At 44.1% G+C, this 25,637-nt stretch overlaps 1 protein-coding gene across 1 annotated transcript in view; it reads right to left on the reverse strand.

The window, feature by feature from the left end:
- The window catches only part of LOC110070817 (uncharacterized), a 41,331-nt gene extending 17,093 nt beyond the window's left edge, over nt 1-24,238 (reverse strand). The window contains exons 1-3 of the mRNA XM_078387989.1: nt 24,107-24,238; nt 21,805-21,894; nt 9,923-11,836 (exon numbers count right to left, since the gene is read on the reverse strand). Coding sequence (XP_078244115.1) covers nt 9,923-11,519 — 1,597 coding nt within the window. The 5' untranslated portion in view covers nt 11,520-11,836; nt 21,805-21,894; nt 24,107-24,238. The remainder of the gene's footprint in view (nt 1-9,922; nt 11,837-21,804; nt 21,895-24,106) is intronic.
- Nucleotides 24,239-25,637: the final 1,399 nt, after the last annotated feature.

Genomic DNA, 25,637 nt, shown 5'->3' on the forward strand with positions numbered 1-25,637 from the left:
AGAACGGCCGGCACCTGCTGCGGGACCCTCATGTCCCACTCTGTTTCCCACCACATCCCACACCTCCCGATACAGAATGGCTGGTGACACGGGGATGGGAGTTGGCCTCACCGAACGTCTGCGACGTATGAGAGGACCTTTGCCCGAAAGCACAGCCTCCCCCCCAGGCTACCAGCCCTTCAGAGATTTCCACGTGTAGAACCTCCAGGATGGGGTCCACACCTGTCGAGTGGAGGGGGCCTGGCCACCACAGGGCAACCACTACCTCTTTGGCCTCCTCAAGAGAAAGGGTGCAGCCTGGAGATGCCTGGTGGTCTCCCATCCACCTACAATACAAAGAACTACTAAAAAGAAAGGGTGAATTAAAAACAAAAGAAAAGTTAGAAAAACAAGACATACGTATAGATTGGTGAGCTAGAATAGATTTGGAATCTAGATAATTTTAATGCAAAATAGTCAAATAACTCTAGTTGGAACTATATAGGCAATTAACAGATACAACAGGTCTTAATGCAAGGGTATCTGTAAGTACAGATAATATATGATAAGGAATGGCATTATATATTCCCTGTTATCCCAATTCATTTCCCCTTACTCTGGAAATAATAAAATTAAACAAACAAAACATCCCGCAAACTTTGCAGTTGTGCAGATGTTTGTGGAGACCCCCACAGAGTCTTGAAGCTGTGGTACAACCTCAAGAAAGCAAATCAAAAAGTAAAGTGTGCTGCTTATGTACCTCGAGCAAGCAAATAGACACCAACTTCACCCACAGAAACATGCGGAGAAGAAGCACACAAAAGTGTTACTTCAAAAAGTGTCCATTTTTATAAGGCAAACAGGAAAGAAGGGCTAAGGGGGTTGGGAGGAGGAGAAGGAGCAGCGGGAGGCGATTCTGCAGGGGTCTGGACTGAGGACAGTAATTTTTGCTTCCAGCTCCGTGTCAAGCACCCGGTCTTCTCCAAGACATAGGCATCCTTCGGTCTCAAGAGACTATGGTAACATGCTCTGTATCGAGGAGTGTCCTCTCCAGAGCATGAAGTCTGGGTAAAGTAATATGGAGGACAGACTGTTAACCTAGCAGATCCCCCCTCTCCACGTTGCTGAAATGTTCCAATGCAAGGGCAAGAGCCAATACAACTGGTTCCAGCAACACTGCAAGTGGTGGCAGAATGACACGAACTGCCTTCAGGACTCCAGCTCCAGATTTTGCCTCTAGGTTAACTCCGGAAGCCTTTTCCATGACTGAATATAGCCATAAGGCAGTGGAGGTTTGAAATCGGAGTTTTCCTTCTCCTAGATGGGCTGCTTTACATGGCTGACAAGCCCCACCTACCTGGCCTGCTCTTTAATAGTGCGGAACTATGATCCGACCCTTAGAACTTTCCTGCCTCCCAGGTGTATGCGATTCTACCTGGCTTTCCTATTTACCATATTAGGGTCAGAGATAGAATCAGAGAATTTGAGGCCATTCGGTGGGGGAGACCAAAAGAAAGCCCAGCAAAAAAAAAAAAAACTCCCCATGGAAACATACTTGGCCTTCAGCCTCAGCCCAGCTTCCCAAGGAAAAGGGTCCAGGGCCCTGGGACACCCTCATTTAAAGCATAAATCCCACCCCCCCAGGCCATGCAGTGGGGGAGACCAAAAGAAAGCCCAGCCCCCCCCAAAAAACAACTCCTCCTCAGCCCTGGGATACTGGTATCTGTGAAAATTGTGTCATCCAGGTAAGGTGGAAGTTGAGTTATGGAAACTGGACTTATTTCTTATTCAGTTGAAACATTTCATGACTCATTCAAGTAGCTTCTTCTGACACTGACTTATTTGAATGTTTGTGTTAAATCCAGCAATTTTTTTCAGGTCCTTTTTAAATCCAATTGTTGCTTTACAGAGAGATGGCCTAGCCTATAAGATTGCCAAAACCTTGAAAGTCAGCTGCAGGATGGTGGCCAAGACCATACAGTGGTGTAACACTCAGAACAGGCCTTGCCATGGTAGACCAAAGAAATTGAGTGTCCGTGCTCAGTGTCATATCCAGAGTTTGGCTTTGGAAAATAAACGTATGAGTGCTGCCAGAATTGTTGCAGAGGTTGAAGGGGTGGGGTGGTCAGTCTGTCAGTGCTCAAACCATATGCTGCACACTGCATCAAATTGGTCTCCAGGGCTGTCATCCCAGAAGGAAGCCTCTTCTACAGATGATGGACAAGAAAGCCCATCATCTGCAGGCAAGCAGGCTAAGGACATGGATTTCTGGAACCATGTCCTGTAGTATGATGAGACCACAATAAACTTATTTGGTTCAGATGGTGTCAAGTGTGCATGGGGGTAACCAGGTGAGGACTACGAAGACAAGTGTGTCCTGCCTACAGTCAAGCATGGTGGTGGAAGTGTCATGGTCTGGGGCTGGCTTGGTGCTGCTGGCACTAAAGAGCTACAGTTCATTGAGGGAACCATGAATGCCAACATGGACTGTGACATACTGAAGCACAGCATGATCCCCTCCCTTTGGAGACCGGGCTGCAGAGCAGTATTCCAACAATCCCAAACACACCTGCAAAACGACCACTGCCTTGCTAAAGCAGCTGAGGGTAAAGGTGATGGGCTGGCCAAGAATGTCTCGAGACCTAAACCCTATTGAGCAGCTGTGGGGCATCCTGAAACGGAACGCGGAGGTGCGCAAGGTCTCTAACATTGACCAGATCTGTGATGTCGTCATGAAAGAGGACTCCGGCGGCAACCTGTGAAGCTCTGCTGAACTCTATGCCCAAGACAGTTAAGGCAGTGCTGGAAAATAATGGTGGCCACACAAAATATTGACACTTTCTGCCCAATTTGGACATTGTCACTTAGGGGTGTACTCACATTGGTTGTCAGCGGTTAAGACATTATTGGCTATGTCTTGGGTTATTTTCAGGGGATAGCCCATTTATTTATTTATTACATTTATAGCCCACACATCTAGTCATATAGACTACTCTGGGCGAGTAACAACATAACATATAACAATTTAAAATCATAACAATATATTACTAAGTAAACAATAATCCAAGATGGGAGAAAACACAAGACAACAAAAAAAATCAGATGGTGGGTGGAGGGAAGGCTTGCTTAAACAGCCAGATTTTCAATTGGCATTTAAAGATGCCCAGCGAAGGGGCCATGCGAATCTCAGGAGGGAGGCTATTCCAAAGATGAGGTGCCACTGCCGAGAAGGCCCGGTTCCTTGTTCTTTCCTTCCGGGTCTCCCTCAGTGTTAGGCTCCTCAGCCTCACCTCCTGGCTAGATTGGGTGATATGGGCAGATCTAGGTGGGAGGTGTTCTGTCAGGTAGATTAAAGGCTGATAAAACCTTTTTTTATGCTCAGGGTGTTCTCCACCCTCTCTCTCGAACCTTTTCAACTTCTCATAGAGCAGGCAAGCTGGAACAGAGAACTTTGGTATCCAAATTGTACAGAATCCTGCCATACCCAAGAAAGTATGCCATCCCCTTTTGTTATCTGGCAGAGGCACGTGACTAATTGGGAATCCCTCATATGCCAAGAAATTGAGGCATCCACATCCTGTATGACCCTGCATGATTCTATGGGATTCTATGGTTCCAAAAAGAAAAAAGAAAAATCTCTATCGCCTACTGGAGGAAGAGGCAGGACTAAATGCGGATCTGTCCTTGGACGGACTGAGGCTGTGGAACCCAGGGATAGGAAACCCTTTCAAAGGTGAAGATTGGAAGCCCCTTGCCGACCCATTGTTGGAAGGAGACAAGTGTTGGAATGCTTTTGCACACTGGTTACTTGATAAATACAGCAATAAATGTTACGCCTGTTTCAAAACCTCACACGTCTGATGATTTATTCAAACAAAAACAGGACCCAGAGATCAAACCCTCACATTCCCTAAAGGAACCCACAGGCTTGAGTTTACAAGACCTGAGCAGGAGAGTTGAGAACAGATCATTTCGGAAATTGCCCATTCATAGGGTCACCATAGGTCAGAGGCAACTTGACAGCAAACAACAGTAACAAAAAGATCTTTCACTATCTAAATTTGATCCCACATAGATCTGAGCTGAAACGGCTTCATCAATCGCTCTATCGGCCAAGCATTTTCTGGACCTCCAATTTTGTCTATTTGGTACAAATTGTTTTTAATGGGTTTTTAATGTAGATGTCCTTCAGTTTCGATAGACTATGCTAACATGCTCTGAACAGAGATCTTGAAACAGCGTCTAGTGTGGCTCAGAAGGCTAATTCAAGAATGACAATCCCTTCCACACACCAAAGAGAAACCCCTGCCCAGCTCCTGGAGTTTGCTGGTTTCGGGACTGCCTCTTTGCCTCAGCCTGCTGGACAAGTGTCTCTTCAAATTGGGAGAGGCCGTGCTGCACCGCCTGCCTCCAGGCTGAACTCTCAGATGTCAAAATTTCCCATCTGTTGAGGTCCATTCCCAAGGCCTTCATATGTATTGCATCAATTATCTGTTGATTGTTTTCCTATTTTTACAGATCAAACTGCAGAGTTTTGCCACCAGTTAAATAAAAAATTCTGGGCTATTGTTGTTTAGTCGTTAAGTCGTGTCCGACTCTTCATGACCCATGGACCTGAGCATGACAGGCTCTCTTGTCTTCCCCTGCCTCCCGGAGATTGGTCAAATTCACATTGGTAGCTTTGATTACACCAGGGGTCTCAAACTCAATTTACCTGGAGGCCACAGGAGGAGTCTGGGTGAGGCTGGGCTGCATCAGATTTTCCACCAAGTGTAGCAAGAGCCTGAGGAAAGTGCCCTGGAGTTTCCTTATCTTGGCTGGGGCTCCGAGGAGGAGGAGGAGGGCTGTGCGAGCCCTCATTGCCAGCCACAACCCCCTCCGGCTCCTTCTTAACACCACCACCACCAGCAGCAGGACGAAGAAGCAGAGAAGGGAGGGAGTGCAGGCAACCGCCTAGCTGGGGGTGGTGGTGGAGGAGGGCACGACATAAAATAAAAAAAAACCCTCACAGAATTGCCTTGCCAAAGGAAAAAAGCCCCCACTGGTACCCGCGAAATTAAACAGAACTTAGGCAGGGGCCCCACAGGTGAGCACGCATGCACAAAACACACACACACACACACACACACACACACACACACGTACGGTCTAGCAACCTTCCTCTGAGGGCCACCCTCAAAAAAAGGCACACTCAGCAGCAGCAGCAGCAGCAGCTACCCCCACCACGACAGAGGAGCAAACTTTGCAAGGCAAGCCCAGGCAGCCTCCAGAGCCAAGGTGGCTGAAGCAGGAGGAGGAGGAGGAGGAAGCACCACCGGGTGCTGAGACAGCCGCTGGCCGGGTTGGTGCTGGGGGTGCCGAGAGAGAGAGCCAGAGAGCCAATTCCCTGAAAGAGGCTGCTGTGGCTGCTGTTGGCGGTGCTGTTGGAGGCGCTCTTTCAGGACGAGCTGGGAGCAAGCTCCACTCTCAGGCATCGCTCAGCGGCAGCTCGGGCGCTCGAGGAAAAATGGCAGTGCGCCTTGCTCGCTGGCTCTCCCCCAAGACAGTGCCTCTTGCACCCTCCATCCAGAACTGCAGCCTGCCAGCTGGCAGACAGGCGGGCCGGCTGCAGTTCCGGATGAAGGGTGCCTCGCTGTCTTGGGAGACAGCTGACAAGCAAGGCAAGGATCTTTTTTTGACTCTTGACAGCAGAGGACTAGTGGGCACTTCAAGGGGGGCATCATTCGGCGGGCCGCATGTTTGAGACCCCTGGATTACACTGTCCAAACATCTCATCCTCTCTCGTCCTGTTCTCCCTTCACTCTTTCCCAACATCAGGGTCATTTCCAGGGAGATTTCTCTTCTCATGAGATGACCAAAGTATTGAAGCCTCAGCTTCAGGACCTGTTCTTCCAGTGAGCACTCAGGGTTGATTTCTTAAATTTACCAATACTTATATATACCTTACAATACAATTTTTCTCTCTAATACTAAAACTTAGCACTTCAAACATTTAAGGCAATCAATACAGTTAAACATTTGCATTACAGTACTCACATTACCTCTACATTAATAAGGCTATTCACCATTATTTTTACCATCACTATACATCTCTCAGTTCATCAACATCAAAACAAACTTTGCACTTTAATCATATTTCATAACCCTTACGTAAGCATAACATTTAATACAATATTACAAACTTTTTTTTATCCACCCATTAGTCCTTTGGCCTTCGCGACTAGGCGTCAGCAACCACATTTGTAGTCCCTGTTCTGCTGCAGATCTCAAAGAATGCAGGTTTAGCATCCACCTTGCAAGTTTACTGTTCTTGGGTTTCATAGATCGTAGCCACACTAAAGGGAAATGGTCAGTGCAAAGGAAAAACTTCCTTCCCCAAATGTACGGCTTTAGCTTTGTAGTGTCCATCGTATAGATAGGCATGCCCTCTCAATGGCAGACAAATGGCTCTCACCAGGATGGAGCCTCCTGCTGATAAAAGTCACTGGGTGTAGACTCCTGCTGCCATCTGCTTGGCACAGCATGGCTCCCAGTCCCACCTTCAATGCATCCATGCAGATGATGAACTCCTGGTTTAGGTCTGGTGCAACAAGGACAGATCCTGAAGTCTGCGCTCTCTTCAGATGATTGAAGGCTACCTGGCACTCTGACGTCCATTGGATGTCCTTGGCTCGCGTTTTCTGAGTTATTCCAGATTTCTTTTTAATTAGTGGCTTTGCTTTCTCAACTGTGGGAAGAATAGGCAATTTCTTCAACTCCTCCAGAACTGCTATGAATGCGTTGTTCTTTGAAATTTTATTGCTTCTGCCTTCGCCCTCACCAATAAACCTTCCCACAGATCCTTTTGTTGCAAAGCTCTCCTTATGAGGGTGACCACAATCACAGGTCACCTCAAGATTTACAGGCTTTATATATTATAAATCCAAGGTGGCAAAAGTATAAGAAATTAAGATACGGCAGGAGGGAAAACCTGCCCAAATAGCCAGATTTCAAGTTTATTCCTCAAAACACCCAGAGAGGGAACTAGGCAGATTGTCACTGGCAAAGGGCCACTGCTGAGAAGGCCTGTTTTAGTGGAAATGGCAGGTTTAAAGAGGGGAAAAGGTAAATAACAAAAAAATGAGAACTTTGATAAAAATCAACTCCATCAAAGTAATTGGTATGATCGAAAAATAACTGGAAAAATTGTCAAAATTGCAATGATCATTTATGGGAAGGATTACAGCTGTTAATATGAATGTATTACCAAAAATGGTATTTCTTTTTGAGGCAATACCAGTGCTTGCAAAATAAGTAGCACTTCAAGTATTTACAAAGCACTGCAAGACTGAAAACCAAGAGCAGGCTTTGCACTTCCAGGTTGGCTTTTATATTACAAAGCCTGTGCTCTAGTCTGGATAAAGGAATGGACAGTTTTAGAAAATGGCAGAATATTAAAACTAGAAGTACATGATCTAAACCCACCTTCCTATGGTATCAAAAAGCAAAGAAGAAAAAACACTTTAGGAACCATTCGGTAAGGAAAGCTTTGAACTGAGTATGAACTAGGATCCAGGAATTAAACTACCAAAAAGTTCCTGGATGGGTGTCACCAATGGAAGCATTCACACAACCAACAATAATGAAAAAGAAGAAACCCTTGAGATATAGAGATTTGTTAAAAGATGACCTAAGTATGAAATCAAGGAAAGAATTAGAATAGGGGTACAGTATATCAGACGTGAGTACACTCCCTCACATTTCATAAATATTTTAGTGTATCTTTTCATGTGACAACACTGAAGAAATGACATTTGGCTGCAATGTGAAATAAAGTGAGTAGTAGGCATCCTTTAGTCTCAAGAGACTATGGTAACATGCTCTGTATATAGGACTTGGAACACTGTCTAGTGTAGCTGAGAAGGCCAATTCGAGAGTGACAATCCCTTCCACACTGAAGACAAATCCTATCTGTCCCCTGTCCAGCTCCCTGATTTTGCTGCTTTCATGACTGCCTCTTTGCTTTGGCCTGCTGGACAAAGGTCTGTTCAAAATGGGAGAGGCCATGCTGCACCGCCTGCCTCCAGGCTAAACGCTAATATGTCAAGGTTTCCCTTCTGTATCACACCTGTGGTCTCCCTATGGGGTGATTTCCCTGCACGGTATCTCCATACAGGAGATCTTTTGGAATCCGACATTCAACCATTCTCATGACATGCCCAAGCCAACATAGGCATTGCAGTTTCAGTAATGTATACATGCTAAAAATTCCACTAAGAGCTTTGGGAAATTAATCCCTGAGTTTTTACCAAAAAAAAAAATGTTATCCTTTATAATTGCATATGAACCTGAACTGTTTTTGTAAAATATATCAGACTTGACAGAAAACAAAAAAAGATATTTCATCCTAATGGAACTACAGCAGCAAGAATTTTAGATGCTAAACACTGGGAAAAAGAGGAGACTCCAACAACCCAGGAGTTAATAGAAAATGTTTTTGAAGCAGCAGAGATGGATATTTTGACTGAAGTATTAAAAGACAAACAAACTGCAGAGACTAGAAAAAACTGGGAACCTTGGTATAACTGGATGAGATATGAGAACGTAAATGGGTTAATGAGGAAGAAAAATATAATTTTAATTTCAAAAATTTAGAAAAAATGGTAAGATCGGTGTGAAGTAAGCTTAGTAAGAAAACAAATGGCAAAAGGTAAGGACGATATATACTGTTCTCTATCACATTCTGTATTTTTTTTATTTACCGCAATAACCTGATAAAATCCCTTTCCCTATGATCTTCCCTCACCCAAGGGAAAATGAATGAATAATTTTAAAAGAAATGTCAACTGTGATATTCAATGCCAGTCCTTCAGGAAGAGTGATGGGAGCAACGTTGCAGTGCTCTTCAAAGCCCACTGTCTCTTCCTGGGTCACCCCTCTTGTAGGCATCTTCCCTGTGGGCTGGGTCTATGGGCTGAACCTGGGTGGGCTGAAGCATGCAGGGAGCTGGCTCTGATGTCCTGGGCAGGTACACTCAGTAGTTCCATTGCAGGAATGCGCCTTGCGCATGTACAGTTTGCTCAGTTTGCCACAACCGTGGCTCCAGCCAGCCTGTTGCCACTTCAGTTTCCCAGCCTCTGAGAAGCTCAGATGTTGAGGATCAAAGGACTTGGTCACCTCTGACCCAGTGCAGTCCATTATCTGAAGAGACTAGAGCTTGTATCTCTTTGTTAAATGACGTTAGAAAACACATCACAGGTGGCACTTCAAAATACTCTCAAGTTTTTCTCTGTTGCACATCAGCATTTCTTTCCAGAGGAATTCAGCACAAATTGAATGAATTACTTATGCCTTCTTATCAGTAGCTTTTTTTACCCAAACATGGGGCTGCAATGTAAATTACATCCTCAGCTGCAATTTTTCTAAAAGCTTTCACTTTTAATGCACCCCTGAAGGATCTTTCAAAAAGCAGTTTTCAGATTTAGATCAACAAGTCTGCCTCCCATTTAATTTTTTTTTAAAAAAAAACTTCAGAAGCTATTACCTCTTCAACTAAAGACCAATCCAAATTCTGTGTATATCTACAGTTTTCCCCATTGGAATTCTCTGATAACTAAGGCTATTTGTCTAATTAAAGTTTTCCACATTTGATGCATTCATAAAGTTTCTTCTAAGTGTGATTTCTTTGATGTAACCTAAGGACACCACTGAGAATAAAGGTCTTTCCATTCCACGCATTTATATGGCTTCTCCTCTGTATGGGTTCTTTTATGCAAACTAAGGGTATCGCTCCGACTGAAGCTCTTTCCACATTCTATGCATTTATATGGTCTCTCCCCTGTGTGAGTTCTTTTATGCAAACTAAAGGTACTGCTGTGGCTGAAGCTCTTTCCACATTCCATGCATTTATATGGCTTCTCCCCTGTATGGGTTCTTTGATGTGGCTTAAGGTCACCACTCCGACTGAAGCTCTTTCCACATTCCATGCATTTATATGGTTTCTCCCCTGTGTGAGTTCTTTGATGCAAACTAAGGTGACCACTTTTACTGAAGCTCTTTCCACATTCCATGCATTTATATGGTTTCTCCCCTGTATGGGTTCTTTCATGTGACCTAAGGTTATCACTCTGACTGAAGCTCTTTCCACATTCTATGCATTTATATGGTTTCTCCCCTGTGTGAGTTCTTTGATGCAAATTAAGTTTACTGCTGCGACTGAAGCTCTTTCCACATTCCATGCATTTGTATGGTTTCTCCCCTGTATGGGTTCTCTGATGTGACCTAAGGTTATCACTCTGACTGAAGCTCTTTCCACATTCTATGCATTTATATGGTTTCTCCCCTGTGTGAGTTCGTTGATGCAAACTAAGTTTACTACTGTGACTGAAGCTCTTTCCACATTCTATGCATTTATATGGTTTCTCACCTGTATGGGTTCTTTGATGTGACCTAAGGACACCTATATGACTGAAGCTCTTTCCACATTCTATGCATTTATATGGTTTCTCCCCGGTATGGGTTCTTTGATGTGACCTAAGGTTATCATTCTGACTGAAGCTCTTTCCACATTCTATGCATTTATATGGTTTCTCCCCTGTATGGATTCTTTGGTGTGACCTAAGGTTATCACTCTGATTGAAGCTCTTTCCACATTCAATGCATTTATATGGTTTCTCCCCTGTGTGAGTTCTTTGATGCAAACTAAGTTTACCACTATTACTGAAGCTCTTTCCACATTCCATGCATTTATATGGTTTCTCCCCTGTATGGGTTCTTTGATGTAGCCTAAGGTTAGAACTCTGATTGAAGCTCTTTCCACATTCTATGCATTGATAAGGTTTATCCCCTGTATGGGTTCTTTGATGTGACCTGAAGTTACCACTTTTAATGAAGCTCTTTCCACATTCCATGCATTTATATGGTTTCTCCCCTGTATGGGTTCTTTCATGTGACCTAAGGTCACCACTCCGACTGAAGCCCTTTCCACATTCTATGCATTTATACGGTTTCTCCCCTGTATGGGTTCTTTGATGTGACCTAAGGACACCACTGTCCCTGAAGCTCTTTCCACATTCCATGCATTTATATGGTTTCTCCCCTGTGTGAGTTCTTTGATGCAAACTGAGGTGACCATTCTGACTGAAGCTCTTTCCACATTCTATGCATTTATATGGTTTCTCACCTGTATGGGTTCTTTGATGTGACCTAAGGTTATCACTCTGATTAAAGCTCTTTCCACATTCTATGCATTTATATGGTTTTTCCCCCGTATGGGTTCTTTGATGCAAACTAAGTTTACCGCTGTTACTGAAGCTCTTTCCACATTCTATGCATTTATATGGTTTTCCCCCCGTATGGGTTCTTTGATGCAAACTAAGTTTACCGCTGTTACTGAAGCTCTTTCCACATTCCATGCATTTATATGGTTTCTCCCCTGTATGGGTTCTTTGATGAGAATTCAGACTACTGCTTTGGCTGAAGGTCTTTCCACACTGCAAGCATTTATATTGCTTCACCCCTCTCAGGGGGTTTTCACCTGAAAAATTATTGTTCATATTCATGGTCTTTCCATGCGTTACTCACTGATTTAGTTTTTCCTTTCGGTCAAATTAGCCATGTCTATTTATATGATCTGAATGCTTTTCTGCCCGTGGTGCACCTTTTCCTTCATTTTCCTTGTTTTTCCCAATGATCAGGAATTCGTAAAAAATCAGCACTCTTTGAAATTGGAAATGTACTCTTCCCTGTCATTGGTTGGCTTCCATTCTGTCTTTTGGGCTCCCTTTGTTTGTCTGTTTTCTTTTCCTGCTTCACACTGGATTCTTGTCCCTGTCCAAATTGCTGAATTTAGATAGATCTGCTTCTCTTGGTTTGTTATCTGATTTAAAAAAGAATATAGCACAGAAACAATTAAAAGCATACAGTAGTCTGCAACCCCACCGCATTTAAATAAAAAGGCATGTTAATAAGTAAAGAAAACATATGAAGAACAGATGTTTGAAAATATAATCCTACCCTAATATTTAACAAGATGGTTGTCCTTGGCATCTTGGCAATAAAGTTAGTGCAGAAAACCTTCTGGGTGAGATTTCGTTTAAAAATAATTTCAACTAAAAATAACCAGAGTGACTTTTCAAATGAGATCTCTTTAGACATCATCCCACCCCCAGGTCAGCAACCTGTGATCTAGAGCATTCCCACCATCTACTTTTAGCTGAGCTGATTATCAGCTTTCGCCTTCCTAATGCCATTCTTTAAATCGTTTGCTAATCTTTTCTCCTCTTCTATCCTTAGTGGCAACAAATTTCCTTCTGCTTCCTATCTTTTATTTTCACTTCCAGTCTGAGATTTTTGTGAGGCCATATTGTCCTAAGGCAGAAAAAAAAATGGGACTGTTGAAGGAAAGCAGGATACAAGTGTGCCGTCCTCAACAAGACCCGAAAAAGAGGAAAAAGAGATGAAGGAGGGCAATGTAGGAGAAGTGACAAGTGTGTTGGGAGACAGCCAGAAAGAGATAGAGGTTTGTTTGATACAGGAAGGGGAAGGAAGCAAAGGGGAGGAGTTAAAACTCTCCATATGGGAGGATATAAAAGGAGGTGGAGAGTGGCAGGTCAGGAGTAGAGTGGCAGAGAAGGAGAAGCAAGAGAATTGAGTGGAAATAGACACAGGGAAAGTAGGTTTCCAGGCGAGAGCAGATTTACTGAAGGACTTCCCTAATTTGGAAGTGGGAGGAGGGCTACTTCCGAACCCTGAAATTCCTAGCTCAGTAGAGGCAGTCTATGAAACACAGGAATGGACTGTGATAGTGTTCCTGCATGGTGAAGGACATGGGAAGAAAGTGATTCGCCCGAATCCAGTATACAACAGCCCACCTAAGGAGGGAGATTGGGCACGACATCCATGTTATGGGATGGTGTGCATGATGAGGAGTGCTCCACTGTGGAAGATAACTGATTGCTAGCGGTTTGGGCCAGCATCACAATGAATAGGCTGAAGTTGGACGAGGAGTCCTTGTTAAATTGTTATGGACAATTACCTGATTTGTTATGTTTTGACCCCGTTGGTCTCAATGTTGAAACTCCTCAAGTGAATAAATCAAGAATTGTTAATCTGTTAACTCATTCTCAGTCTCTTCTTCCCACCAAATGTGAGAAACTGTCACCAACTTTAAAAGAACCCAATCACAATGGCGCCCAATGTTGGGCAGTTCCAGCGCGGGAGATGAAAATTTGAAATTACAATGGACAATTGAACAACAGGAGAAACTGACAAAAAACCTAGCTGAACAAGATGTTGCTGACAAAAAAGATAATGAAGCAAGAAGCTGAAGAAGATAAAGCACACAGGAACTTAAATGTTAATCGGAACATGCTAGTCGCAGGTCTGGCCCCTATTAAGATACAGAAAATGGGACCGACCGACAATCCAGAAGCTGATTTACATACTTTTGAAAGGGTGGCTGCAGCAGCTGGATGGCCAAAAGAACAATGGACTTTGATACTGATTCCTTGCCTTACTGGATTATTATAGGAGGTAGTGGACACCTTATCTCCTGGAGAAGCCAAGCCGCTCAAAATGAAACTGCAAAAATGGTCATTCTATATTCTTTAAATCTCACAGAGGAAGGAAACAAGAAAAAGTTCAGAGAACTAAAGTTGAGGGCTGGGATGCACCCCCGTTCCCTAACTCAGAGGATGATATGATGGTTGAAACCGGAAGAGAGGTCCAAGGAACAGATATTAGAAATATTTGTTCATTGAACAGCAATACAGGAGCTGTGCCACGAGGAACTTTGGAGGCCAACAATGCACTGAAGACGCCAGGATGCAGTTTCGACCCTCTGGGTCCCAAACCGGTGAGACCCATCACATTCGACCACCTGCTATTCAAGAGCATCACCGGCTTAAAGAGAGGGAAGGACAGATGGCCCGTATGTTTCGGATGCGGCGTGGAGGGACACATGCGTCGTGATTGCCAAGGACCTGATTGTTTCTGGGTAGGACAGACCCAAAAGGCAATGCAAATTCAAGGGTCAGAGCAGAATGGTTGAGAGGTGGTGGCATGGGTAAATGGAGAAAAGAAGAAAGCACTGGTGGATACAGGGTGTGGCAAGACTTTGGAAATGTTGGGAAGGGATTGGGTAGGAGATCACCAATTAATTCAATTGAAAGAAGGGATACAAGGCGAATGTGGGGGGAAGAAGACGAAAGTGATTTTTTTGCTAGAGTTCATGAGAGCAAACCAATTTATGGCAGCAGGATGACGCTACCCTGCAAGGAGCATTAGAAGAAGCCCAGGAGGTAGGGGCGGAGAAAACAGGTGCTGAGGGATTTGAGATGCTAGAGGGGTTATTGTACCATGTAGATAAAGAGGGAGGAAAACGGTTAGTGGTCCCACAGAAATGGAGAAAGATGATTTTGAAGCTGGCTCATCACGTACCCATGGTGGGGGACTTATTTATTGATTGATTGATTGATTGATTGATATATTTTGATTTATATCATAAGATCATCATAACATCATAAGATGTTTCCAAGGGTAACACAAAGATTTTGGTGGCCAAATTTGAGTAGACAGGTGGAAGAATACTGCAAGACTCGTCAGGAATGCAAAATAGAGGAAACATAGGAAGGGCCCCCTCTTATACCAATGGCTTTAGTGGATCATCCATTTGAACCAAAAGGATTAGATATCATGGGTCCTTTACTAAAATCAGCAGGAGGACACACTTATTAGTCATAGTGGATTATGCCGCTAGATACCCTGAAGCAATATCCTTAAGGTCTACCACTTCAAAAGTCTTAGCGAGGCAACTGATGCATGTGTTCTCCAGACTAGGCTCCCCCAAGGAGGTCCTGACAGATCAAGGAACAAACTTCATGAGCCAAACGTTCAAGGAGACGTGGCGTTTAGTAGAGGTGAAACCAGTACACACAGCTGTTTATCACAAACAAATGGGTTAGTAGAGAGGTTTAACAAAACCCTGAAGGGAATGTTGAGGAAGCTATTGTTAGACAAACCTTGAAGATGGCACTTATTAATAGCTCCTTTAATGTTTGCTATCCCGGTGGTATCCCAGGCCTCAACAGGTTTTTCTCCTTTTGAGATGATGTAGGGATGGAATCCCAGGGGAAATCTATATTTAGTGAAAGAGAAGTGGGAAAGTGGAAGAGATGAAGCCCAGATAGTAGTACGGCAAGTGAAATAAATGAAGGAACACCTTAACAAGGTGGTGGAAATTACCAAGGGGCAGCTACAGAAGGTACAGCAAGGACAAAAAAGGAAGTATGATTCAAGAGTTAGCTCTAGGCAGTTGGAACCAGGACAGAAAGTATTGCTTCTTCCTCCAGCTGAAAATGCTAAGTTGTATGCAATTTGGAAAGGTCCCTATGAGGTTCTTGAGTGGGAGCTGTAAATTATGAGATATTGATGCCAGACAGAAAGAAAAAGAAGGGGATTTTCCATGTCAATTTTCTGAAAGAATGGAGAGAGAGGAAAGTCTTATGGGGAGAAACAGGGGAGGAAGATTTTGGACCAGAGGCTTTAGTCTGATAGCAAGACCAAAAAAATTGCTCTGGGGAATGAATCAGAAGGGGATCAAAAGGAGCAGGTTAAGAATATTGAGGAAAAGTTCCAAGATGTGTTCTCCAGTCATCCACGGTATACTACAATGACTGAATGCCAGATCAACACTAGATCTCAAGTAGTAGTCCAGTCAGGGGGCAGGAACTGGCCTCATCATATGAAAGATACCATAAATAAGGAAGTGGAAGAAATGCTATCTTTAGGAGTAATAGGACCTTCATATAGCCCCTGGAGGAGTTATCTAGTGTTGGTACCCAAACCTGACAGTAGTGCACAGTTATGCGCAAACTTCAGGAAATTGAAGGAAGTGTCTAAATTTGACGCATATCCCATGCCAAAGATAGATTTACAGAGGAACTTCAACTTACGAATGTCCCTACCTACGAATAATCCAACTTACAAACAGCTCCGTTCGCAAAATTTTGCTTCTACTTGCAAACGGAGCTTCAAGATACGAACGAAAAAATCATGGGGGAGGCGAGGAAAGTGCAAAATTTGAACTTTCAGTTGACTGTTGGCCAGCGAAGAGACTGTTTGTCTGCAACATCGCTCATCCAAACAGTTAGAGAGTGGATAGGGAGAGTCTTCAGACTGCCTGGTACTGCACTATACAGACTGTATTTTTGGGCTTTTTTTAATTTTTGGATTTTTGGACTTTTGACTTTCTTTTTTAAGCAGAGAGACTGACTGCTCTGGGTGAGTACACTGTATCTGCTGTACTGTACAGGGTTTTTTCCAGGTTGGTGGGGGGTAGGGCTAGGTGGGGGGTTATGTTTCTGTGCCCTGATGGGTCTTGCAGTGTAGATTTAAAATGTGAGAAGTAGACTATAATATTAAATTAAAATTAAATGTGAAAATTAGACTGTAATTTTAAAATGTAAAATTTATTTACTTATTTTTGCATTCTGTGGCTCCTAGAGTTTGTGTACTGTTACCTCTCTGTTGTTTTAAAATGTGTGGCTTCAAAGTCTTTTTTTTCCCTTTGGGGATCTGTTTGCTATGGTTGCTCGTTGTTGATGGAGGCAGGCTTTAAAATGCAGTTTAGACTCCAAAGTCTTTTTTTCTTAAAATCAGAAAATATTCTGTGAGGGGCTTTTTTGGCTGTTGATGCAGGCAGGCTGTAAAATGCAGTTTAGACTCTCTTTTTGTGATAAGGAGTTCTGTGCTGAAATAAGGCTTGCTGGATTCTGTGGCTTTTTTAAAGGTGTTCTGTTTAAAAGGTGTTCTCCTGCCCTTTTTTAAGCTAAACGGTACTTGGTTTTCTTTAAAAGGTGCTTGTTTTAAAGGTGTTCTGTTTAGAAGGTGTTCCCTCCCTCCTCCCTCCTTTCTTGCCCTTTTTTGGCCTAAGTTCATCTTAGGTCAAAAGAAGAAAAATTCTCCCCCCAGTGGTAGAGTACGGATTAACCGGCTTTGCATTTGTTCCTTAAGAATAGCACCTCTAGATAAGAATGAAAAACAGGCGGAATGGATTTAATAGTTTTCAATGCATTCCTATGTGAAATTTTGCTTCTACAGTGGGGTCTCGACTTACAAATGGTTCTACATACGAACGTTTTGACTTATGAACCCGCCCGATAGGAAATTACATATTCAACATACGAGCTTCCCTCGAGTTATGAACAGGAAAAAAGTGCCCCCTCCCTCCCCTTAGAGGCTTCTGGAGGGGGAAAAAAGGTCAGAAACTTAAAAATAAGTAAAAGAAAGTAACCTACCAGACCTTGATAGCCCCCGAACTGCAGGAAAAAGAGCAGCAAACAGATAAAAACTGACACCCAGAAAGGAGCCTGGCAGCCATTTTGTGCTTTTCTCTGTTCCTGCCCCCTCCTCTCCCCGCCTAAGAGCTGATTGGCTGGCTCTGAAGAGGCTTGGGGAGGCTTGCTCAGCACCTAAAAAGCCTGCCTGTGTGTCTTTGTGCTGAAAAAAGCAGCACAGCATGCTTTAAAACATGATTTAAAATTGGCTTCGTTGAAAACAAAGGATTTCAAAAGTGCTTTTAAAACTGTTCCCTGCCTCCCCCTCCTTTCCTGAACTTTTCTTGACCTAAGGAAAAAAAGGAAAAAATATCCCCTTCTAGTGGCAGAAGGCGAAATAGCAGCTTCCCACTAGTTTCTATGGACGGAAAAGAGCAGATACGGATTAAATCGTTTTCAATGCATTCCTATGGGAAATGCAGATTCGACATATGAACTTTTCGACCTACAAACCACCTTCCAATATGGAGTATCTTTCATCGCTAGATCTGACCAAAAGTTATTGGCAAATACCATTAAAAGGTGCTGATAAGGAGTAGACAGCTTTTGTCACACCCAAAGGATTGTTTCATTTTACAAAAAATGCTATTTGGGTTGCATGGAGCAGCTGCTACATTCCAAAGATTGATGGATAAAGTCCTGGAACCTATGAAGGCCTTCTCAGGGGCCTATATTGATGACATATTGATTTATAGTAAAAGCTGAGCAGAGCATATAGAGAAAAGGTCCTAGTAGAATTGACATCAAAATTTATTTGGAAGTCTAAGAAACCAAGAATAAAACTCGGACTATTACAAGACCTAAAGGAAAGGGGAGAGCAGGACTATCGAACTGGTTTTTATATTATAAGGCTTGTGCCATGACTTGGGTAAAAGAATGGATAACTCTTCAGAACCAAAGACCTTTAAAACTGGAGGGTCATGATGTAATTATGGGATGACATGCATATGTGTGGTATGGGAAACACAAAGAACAATCACATTTTGGAGAACATATCCTTATGAAGGCTTTAGGTTTAGTATGGCAAAAATTTCAAGCACAAGCCTATAAGAAAATTCTATTATGGGTAGCTCCTATTGAGGCATTTATGCTGCAAATGTTGAACCAGAAAGGAGCACTGACTACATATGAAACTCTGTTAACTTAAGAACAAAATATAAAGATAAAGAGCCTTGTGGCGCAGTGGTTAAACCGCTGTACTGCAGCTAAAAAACTGCTCATGACCTGGGGTTCAAATCCCAGGTAGCAGCTCAAGGTCGACTCAGCCTTCTATCCTTCCGAGGTCGGTAAAATGAGTACATAGCTTGCTGGGGGGGGAATGTGTAGCCTGCATAATTAAATTGTAAACCGCCCAGAGAGTGCTTGAAGCGCTATGGGGCGGTATATAAGCAGCACGCTTTGCTTTATAAAGGACAAACAAGAGTTAGAAAAATTGGGTGTAGCAGCTGATTGGTGGTCAATGTTGAAACTAGAATCAAGATGCAAAAAATATAAATCTGTTAATTTCTTTGTGAGTGAAGTTCAGGTGGATAAACTGTGGATATATTCTGATGAGAAAATAATTAAAAAATGTATACACACTTACTAGAGTATGACATGGAGGAGAGGGTGAAGGAGATGATGGTAAAATGGTCGGGAAAAAATTGGTCACAGTACTGATATTGATGATTGGACTAAGATGTGGAAAGAATGTCATAAAATGATTGAGCCAGTAAACCTTAGGGGAAATATCCTCAAAATGTTTTATAGATGGCATTATACACCTGTAAGATTGGCAAAAATATCAGATGGTAACGGCAACATTAAGGGACGTGGTGGCACTGTGGGCTAAACCGCAGAAGCCTGTGCTGCAGGATCAGAAGACCAAGCAGTCATAAGATTGAATCCACGTGACGGAGTGCGCGCCCGTCGCTTGTCCCAGCTCCTGCCAACCTAGCGGTTTGAAAGCATGCAAATGCAAGTAGATAAATAGGGACCACCTCGGTGGGAAGGTAACAGCGTTCCGTGTCTAAGTCACACTGGCCATGTGACCACGGAAGATTGTCTTCGGACAAACGCTGGCTCTATGGCTTGGAAACGGGGATGTGCACCACCCACTAGAGTCAAACATGAATGGACAAAAATTGTCAAGGGAAACCTTTACCTTTACCTAACAGCAACATTTGCTTGAAGTGTAAAAAAAAAAACCACAGGGACTTATTATCATATGTGGTGGCCATGTGAAAAAGTCAAAAGATATTGGACACAAGTGTGGGAAATAGTAAAATAAATTATTCAACAAAAATTAGATATAAAACCTGAAATAGTATTATTGAATATTATGCCGGAAATTACTGATAAGAAAATAAAACATTGTCTAATGTATATACCCACAGCAGCAAGGCTACTCTGGGCCCAAAAATGGAAAAGTGAAGAAACACCAACAACAGAAGAGTTGATAAAGAAGTTATGGGACATAGCAGAACTTGATACACTTTCAGAAGCATTGCGGGAACAACCAAGAGACTACGTAAAACAAAGCTGGAAACTTAATATATTTTTGGGCCCAGGAAAAGACAGGAGTTTAGGGTGAACCTGATCATCTATGTACTGTGGTGCCTCGCTTGACGAGAATAATCCGTGCCATTGAAATCGCTGTTAAGCGAAATCCTCGTCAAGCAAAATTTAAAAGCCCATTAGAATGCATTAGAAACCAGCTAATGCATTCTAATGGGCGAAATACCACATCGTAAAGCGAAGATCCTCTGTAGGGCAGCCATTTTCCGGTGCCTGTCTTGCGAAAAATGCCTCCTAAGAACAGTGGGGGGCCATTTCAAGAGCCGGCAGCCATTTTGAAAACCGCCTATCAGCTGTTGAAAAAACGTTTAGTGAAAAATTGGTTCCCAAAGCAGGGAACCAATCGTCGCCAAGTGAAAAAACCCTATTCAAACATCGTTTTGCGATCTCAAAAGCAATCGCAAAAACATCATCATGAAGCGGATTCATCGTTAAACAGGGTAATCGTCAAGCGGGGCACAACTGTACTCAGTTCTCACTGGGAATCAGTTGGAGAAATCCGAGAGCAAACGATGCGGGAGTCTCTGACTCCAAAGGGGGAGGGTCTATTTTAGTTAGCAGTGGGGTATTTCCTTTTTGCTTGTTTGCATTTTTTCTTTGATGTAGAGGGTTTTAGCTTGTCTGTCTTGCAATGTTTTATTTTAAATAAAATTGAAATTAAAAAATAAATAAAAAACAAGCATAATTTCTGCCTGTTGTTCCCCATTTGTGATGAGGAATTAACTACCTTTCTGCAATTATTGGAATCGGCTGCAAAAAAGATAAATAAATAAAGGCTCTTTTGAGCTGCATTCAAAGGGGTGTCATCTCCCCATCACGTCAAGTCTTCCTTCCTCCTATGTTACCAGACTATGAAACACCATCCCAATTGAGATTTGTCTGGCGCCGATGCTGATGACATTTTGGCGCCAGGTCAAAGCCTTCCTGTTCCAGAAGGCTTTTAATTGAAATAATATCAACTATGGGTCCTGACGGCAGTTTTTAGAGTATACATTTTAATTGTATTTTAATTGTTTTATCTTTTTGTATTGTATTTTAATTATTGTAAGGTGCCTAGAGACCTTTCGGTAGTGTGGGTGGTGTATAAGCTAAACAAACAAACAAACAAACAAATAATCTGATAAGTAAAATGTAAATAATTGAAGCTATATGGAAACATTTGGTCTCCTCCCCTCTATTCTCCATCCTGTGTCCAGGAACACAAACAGGGAATCTGTGACTGAAGAGTGTAGTTCTTTCACTTTTCTGAACAGACACCTGTGTTTTCTTAAAGCCACGTAGCCGGCAGAATATGTTCTTTACCTCATAAATGTACCTAACCGCTGGGAACACTCAACAAACGTAATTTCTGCCCCTTTTTCCCCATTCATGATGGGGAACTGATTATCTTTCTGCAATTATGGGAATCGGCTGGAAAAAAGGCTCTTTTGAGCTGCATTCACAGGGGAGTCGTCTCCCCATCACATCAAGTCTTGCTCCCTCCTACTCCCACCATGTCCAATTCTGCCCTTTAAGAAGGATGCAGGTCAACGGGAACAGGCTCGGGGGACAGTAAGGACAACTAAGGAGGAACTAGAAACCAGGCCCCACGTGGAGAGACTGAACAAACTGGGCATGTTTAGCCTTCAGGAAAGAAGACTGAAGGGTGATATGAACACACTTTTTAAATAATTGAAAGGTTATTACACAGAGGGGCAGGATCTGTTCTCAGTTCTACCAGGGTGTAAGACACAAATTAATGCACTCAGGGAGCCAGATTTTGATTGAGTGTCAGGAAAAACCTTCTAACTATTTGAGCAGGACAACAGTGGGACTTGAGGCTGAGGGAAAATTGGGCTGCCATCAGATGCACTTTAATTTCTGCACTGAGCTGGTCATTGGCCTATATGGCCTTATAGGATTCCTTACAATGTCATGATTCTATGCTATTAATAAAGAAAGACGTCTTGCTTACCTTGGAGATGTTAAGAGGGATCTGGAATTTGGTTATTCCCTTTTGGTCCAGAGAGACATGAACGGCGATCTGCTCAGTTTCAAACCCTGCCTTGGAGAAAAGAAAAATGATCAGTCTGGAGGCATCTTGGATGAAGCAAACAAAAGTCATTTCCTAACAGTGCCTGGCTTTGTACTTTTAATATCGTGTGGAGATACATCTCCATTTCTCTCTCTCTCTCCCCTATGGAAAGCAGAAAAAGGAAAATGGAAAGGCAGCTAACGAAGAAACAACGAGGAGGTAGGAGGGAAAGGGGAAGAAGATGGAATGGCATCTTACAGACTCTGAGAGAAAGATTCGGTTATTAAAGTTAGCTGGGATGGATGGTGGGAAGCAGAGAACAACAGACAGTACTTCCCTCTTAACACACACAAGGAAAAGATGGGCACCAGAAAAACAGTTGGGGGCTGTAGGTGAAGGTGAGCTGAGTGGGCAGGGACTGATCCAGCCAATTTGCCAGAAACCTAGGATGTCTTTGAAGGGGTCAAATCCCTCCATGGCAATGGTGTACCCCATTTTTAACACTGCATTGATGTCCAAAACTCTCCTAAGAATGGTAATGTCATGTCCTTTACAGAATAATATGTAAGGCTGGGGCTTCTGATGGATTATATTTGTTCCCTCCTACTTCTGGCGGAAGGAGAAGTCAGGAGTTTGGCAACACCTGGGGGCTCCCTGACTCCTCTCGTTCCCTCCCTGCATGTATAAAAAGAACCTCACCTGCACACAGTGCAATCCAGCCGTGCAACCTGAGCCCCCGACCTCCGAGAGAGCTTTATAAGACTCCTTCCACAACTATGTCTTGGGACTCCTCCCTCCTTGAAGGTTTTAAAGCACCACCACCTCGTTAAATGCTCCCTTCTCAAACTCCCAGCCAGTTCAGGGGAGAAGCTGCTAACTTTATCTTTGTCTGCTTGTGGAGGGATGCCTTCTGATGGTCAAGATAACAAGGTGTGTATTTTGCGGGGGGGGGGGGATCCTCAACCACGGCGTTCCTGCAAAGGATGTCAAGTGGAGCGGTTGCCGACGGGGATTGCAGGGGAATGGGGCTTGTTTTATAAATGCATTCCCACCTCCACACCCGCCCATTGTGTATGTGTGTACGGGGGGCGGGGGGAAGCATTCACAGCACCCATGAAAGAGAAGGGGGGGAGGATTTTGGTTTGGCCCTAAGCCACCCCCAAACGTACACAGCTGGGACAGCCTGGGTGACCAACCCTCTTGGTTTAAACTCTTGCTGCTAAATGCAAAAGAAGCTGCTAAATGCAAGGGTGCAAAAGAACCGCCATCCGGGACTTGATCCTGGGCGATCCGGCAGATCTGGTTTGCGTTACCAGACTTTGAGGGATAAGGCTGTGGGTATCCCTCTCAACCAGCTTTGTCCACCCATGTTTTCTGGGGTGCAGCAGGCAATCCCCAGCAGTGGGGTGAGTTGTACTGGTCTCTCGTGATGCTTTTCCCTTCACCTGGTCCTGCATCCTCCCCACCCCTCTCGTTTTTCGGGTCTGAAGTAGTACCTCTGAAAGTAAAAGCCCGGGTCTGTCCCAAGTGGTCTCTGCTCCCCTTCATACTGCAGGGCAGACTTCCAACCTGGTTTGCTCTACTAGGGTGGAGGCTGGTGATCTGGGTGTGGGGCGACTCCCAGGATGCCTCTGAGGGACTTTCCCAATGGGACCCCTTGAACCTTGAGTGGGAGACACTAAGGGGAGACCCCAGTCATTTTCTCTCCTCCCGTTTTTTGTACTGCCAGGTGGAGGCAGGATGCAGGGGAGAGGTGGAGTCTCCTCGCAGGAAACCCCAGCAGGACCACGGGTCACCCACCCAGATGCCTTGCACGGAGGGGACATGGGGGGGGGATTATGTCTCTCTGCCCCTAAAGGGTCAGATCTTAACCCCCCCCCCCCCACTCACCCACCCAGACATCCTGGCTCTTCCTTGAATATCCCCAACTCGGAAACCCTTTTTTAAAAAACGGTGGGTGGGTATTTATATAATAAGCTATTAATGGCCAGACTGGAAGGGACCCCCCCCCCTCCGATGGATCGTGAAGTCAAAGGGAGCGCCGTGGGAGGGGATCGAAACCCCTCAACCGGGCGCTGAAACCACCGCGTTCCTGCATGGAAAGAAGAGCGGTTGGTAACCGGGATTGCACGGAGTAATCCGGCTGGTTTTAAAAGCACACCCCCGACACCCTCCCCTCCAAAGACAAAGCCTTCCACGCCCCCCCCCTTTCCTCTTCTTCCTCCTCTCGAAAAAGGCTCACCGCCTTCCAGGTCCTCCGGAGGCAGAAAAAGCCCAGACAGGCCGCCGCCCAGCGCGGTCACCGCTGAACGTAGAGACAAAGAAGGAGGAAGCGCTCCCTGCTTCCGCTTCCTGTGAGGAGACGCTCTAGCCCTTTCCTCCTCTATGTACCCCCTCTGTCCTCCAACGCATGCCTTCGCAAGCGCAGTGGGTGGGGCGGGGCTTCCAAAAACAAGGAGGCGAGCACGCAGAAACCCACGTACCCACAGCACAGAGCTGGTGCTTTCCTGATAGGAGTCCTTTCTAAATTCCCCGCCACAAACGGTTTGGTTGCTTGGGAGCCCCCCCCCTTTGGCTTCTTCTCCCCCCCCCTTTTCTTCTTCCCCCTGCAGAAATCACACACACCCCTTCCCTCTGCGTTATGGGGTGCGGGCAATACAGGAGAGAGGCAGAGGAAAGGTCTGCAGAAAGAAAAAAGCACCTTCAGCGCTTCAGGGTTTTCTCTCTCTAAATTCAGATTATTACATGCATTTAACTTTATTTAGATATACAACATTTATATTTCATACGTTTTGAGATCCCTGTCTCAACCCTTCTGTCAAGGTTATGCCAAGTTTGCAACTCCCCACCGTGGGAGCATGTGAAGGTGCATTCAGGGATCAGGTCCCCAGATCTTGCAGTAACTAAATCTGCAAAGCCTCTTATTCTGAAATAATCTGTTCAGCCCAGGCAGCGGAGTTGGAAGCACTAGTTGTTGCTGCCGTTCTAGCCAAAGAAAGGTGGGTAAACATATAAACAGACAACCGTTTCTCTTTCCTGCCAGCACGCGCAAACACAAGACTTTGGAAAGTTAGAGGTTTCTGTAGTACTGATGGGAAACCTTTGAAAATGAAGCCTGTATTAGAGAGACTCATGGCTGCTTTAATTTTCCCCTTGAAATTGCTGTAGTTCATTGCTGAGGCCACCAAATTGGTGACAGTCCAGTGTTGTTCTTTAGTCGTTTAGTTGTGTCCAACTTTAATCCTCTGTGGTTTTGATTGTAAACCGCCCAGAGTGGACTTGTTCCAGATGAGCAGTAGAAAAATCAAATAAATAAATATATAGAAATATCCTAGCTTTACCATAGCCATCTTGCTTTCTGTAACTTCCTTCGCTGTATGAAGGTGTAAACCAGTTTTCAGCAGGCAAGAATGAACAAGGGAGGAGGGGGTGTCCGTCTGATGTTCTTTCACTTTACATTAAAAGGTTTCCAATTGGAAATTTGTCCTTGGAGAAGACCGGGCGCTTGACACGGAGCTAGAAGTGTGAATTATTGTCCTCAGTCCGGACACCTGCAGAATCACGTCCCGTTGCTCCTCCTCCTTCTCCCAATCCCCTTAGCCCTCCTTTCATGTTTGCCTTATAAAAATGGAGACTTTTTGTATTGGGGCATGCTTCTCCGCATGTTTCTGTGGGTTAAGTTGGTGTCTGTTTCCTTGCTTGAGGTATGTAAGCAGCCACAGCCTCAAGACTCTGTGGGGGTCTCCACAAACATCTGCACAACTGCAAAGTCT

This window comes from Pogona vitticeps, chromosome 2 (assembly GCF_051106095.1).
Source record: "Pogona vitticeps strain Pit_001003342236 chromosome 2, PviZW2.1, whole genome shotgun sequence".
Taxonomy (NCBI): Eukaryota; Metazoa; Chordata; class Lepidosauria; order Squamata; family Agamidae; genus Pogona; species Pogona vitticeps.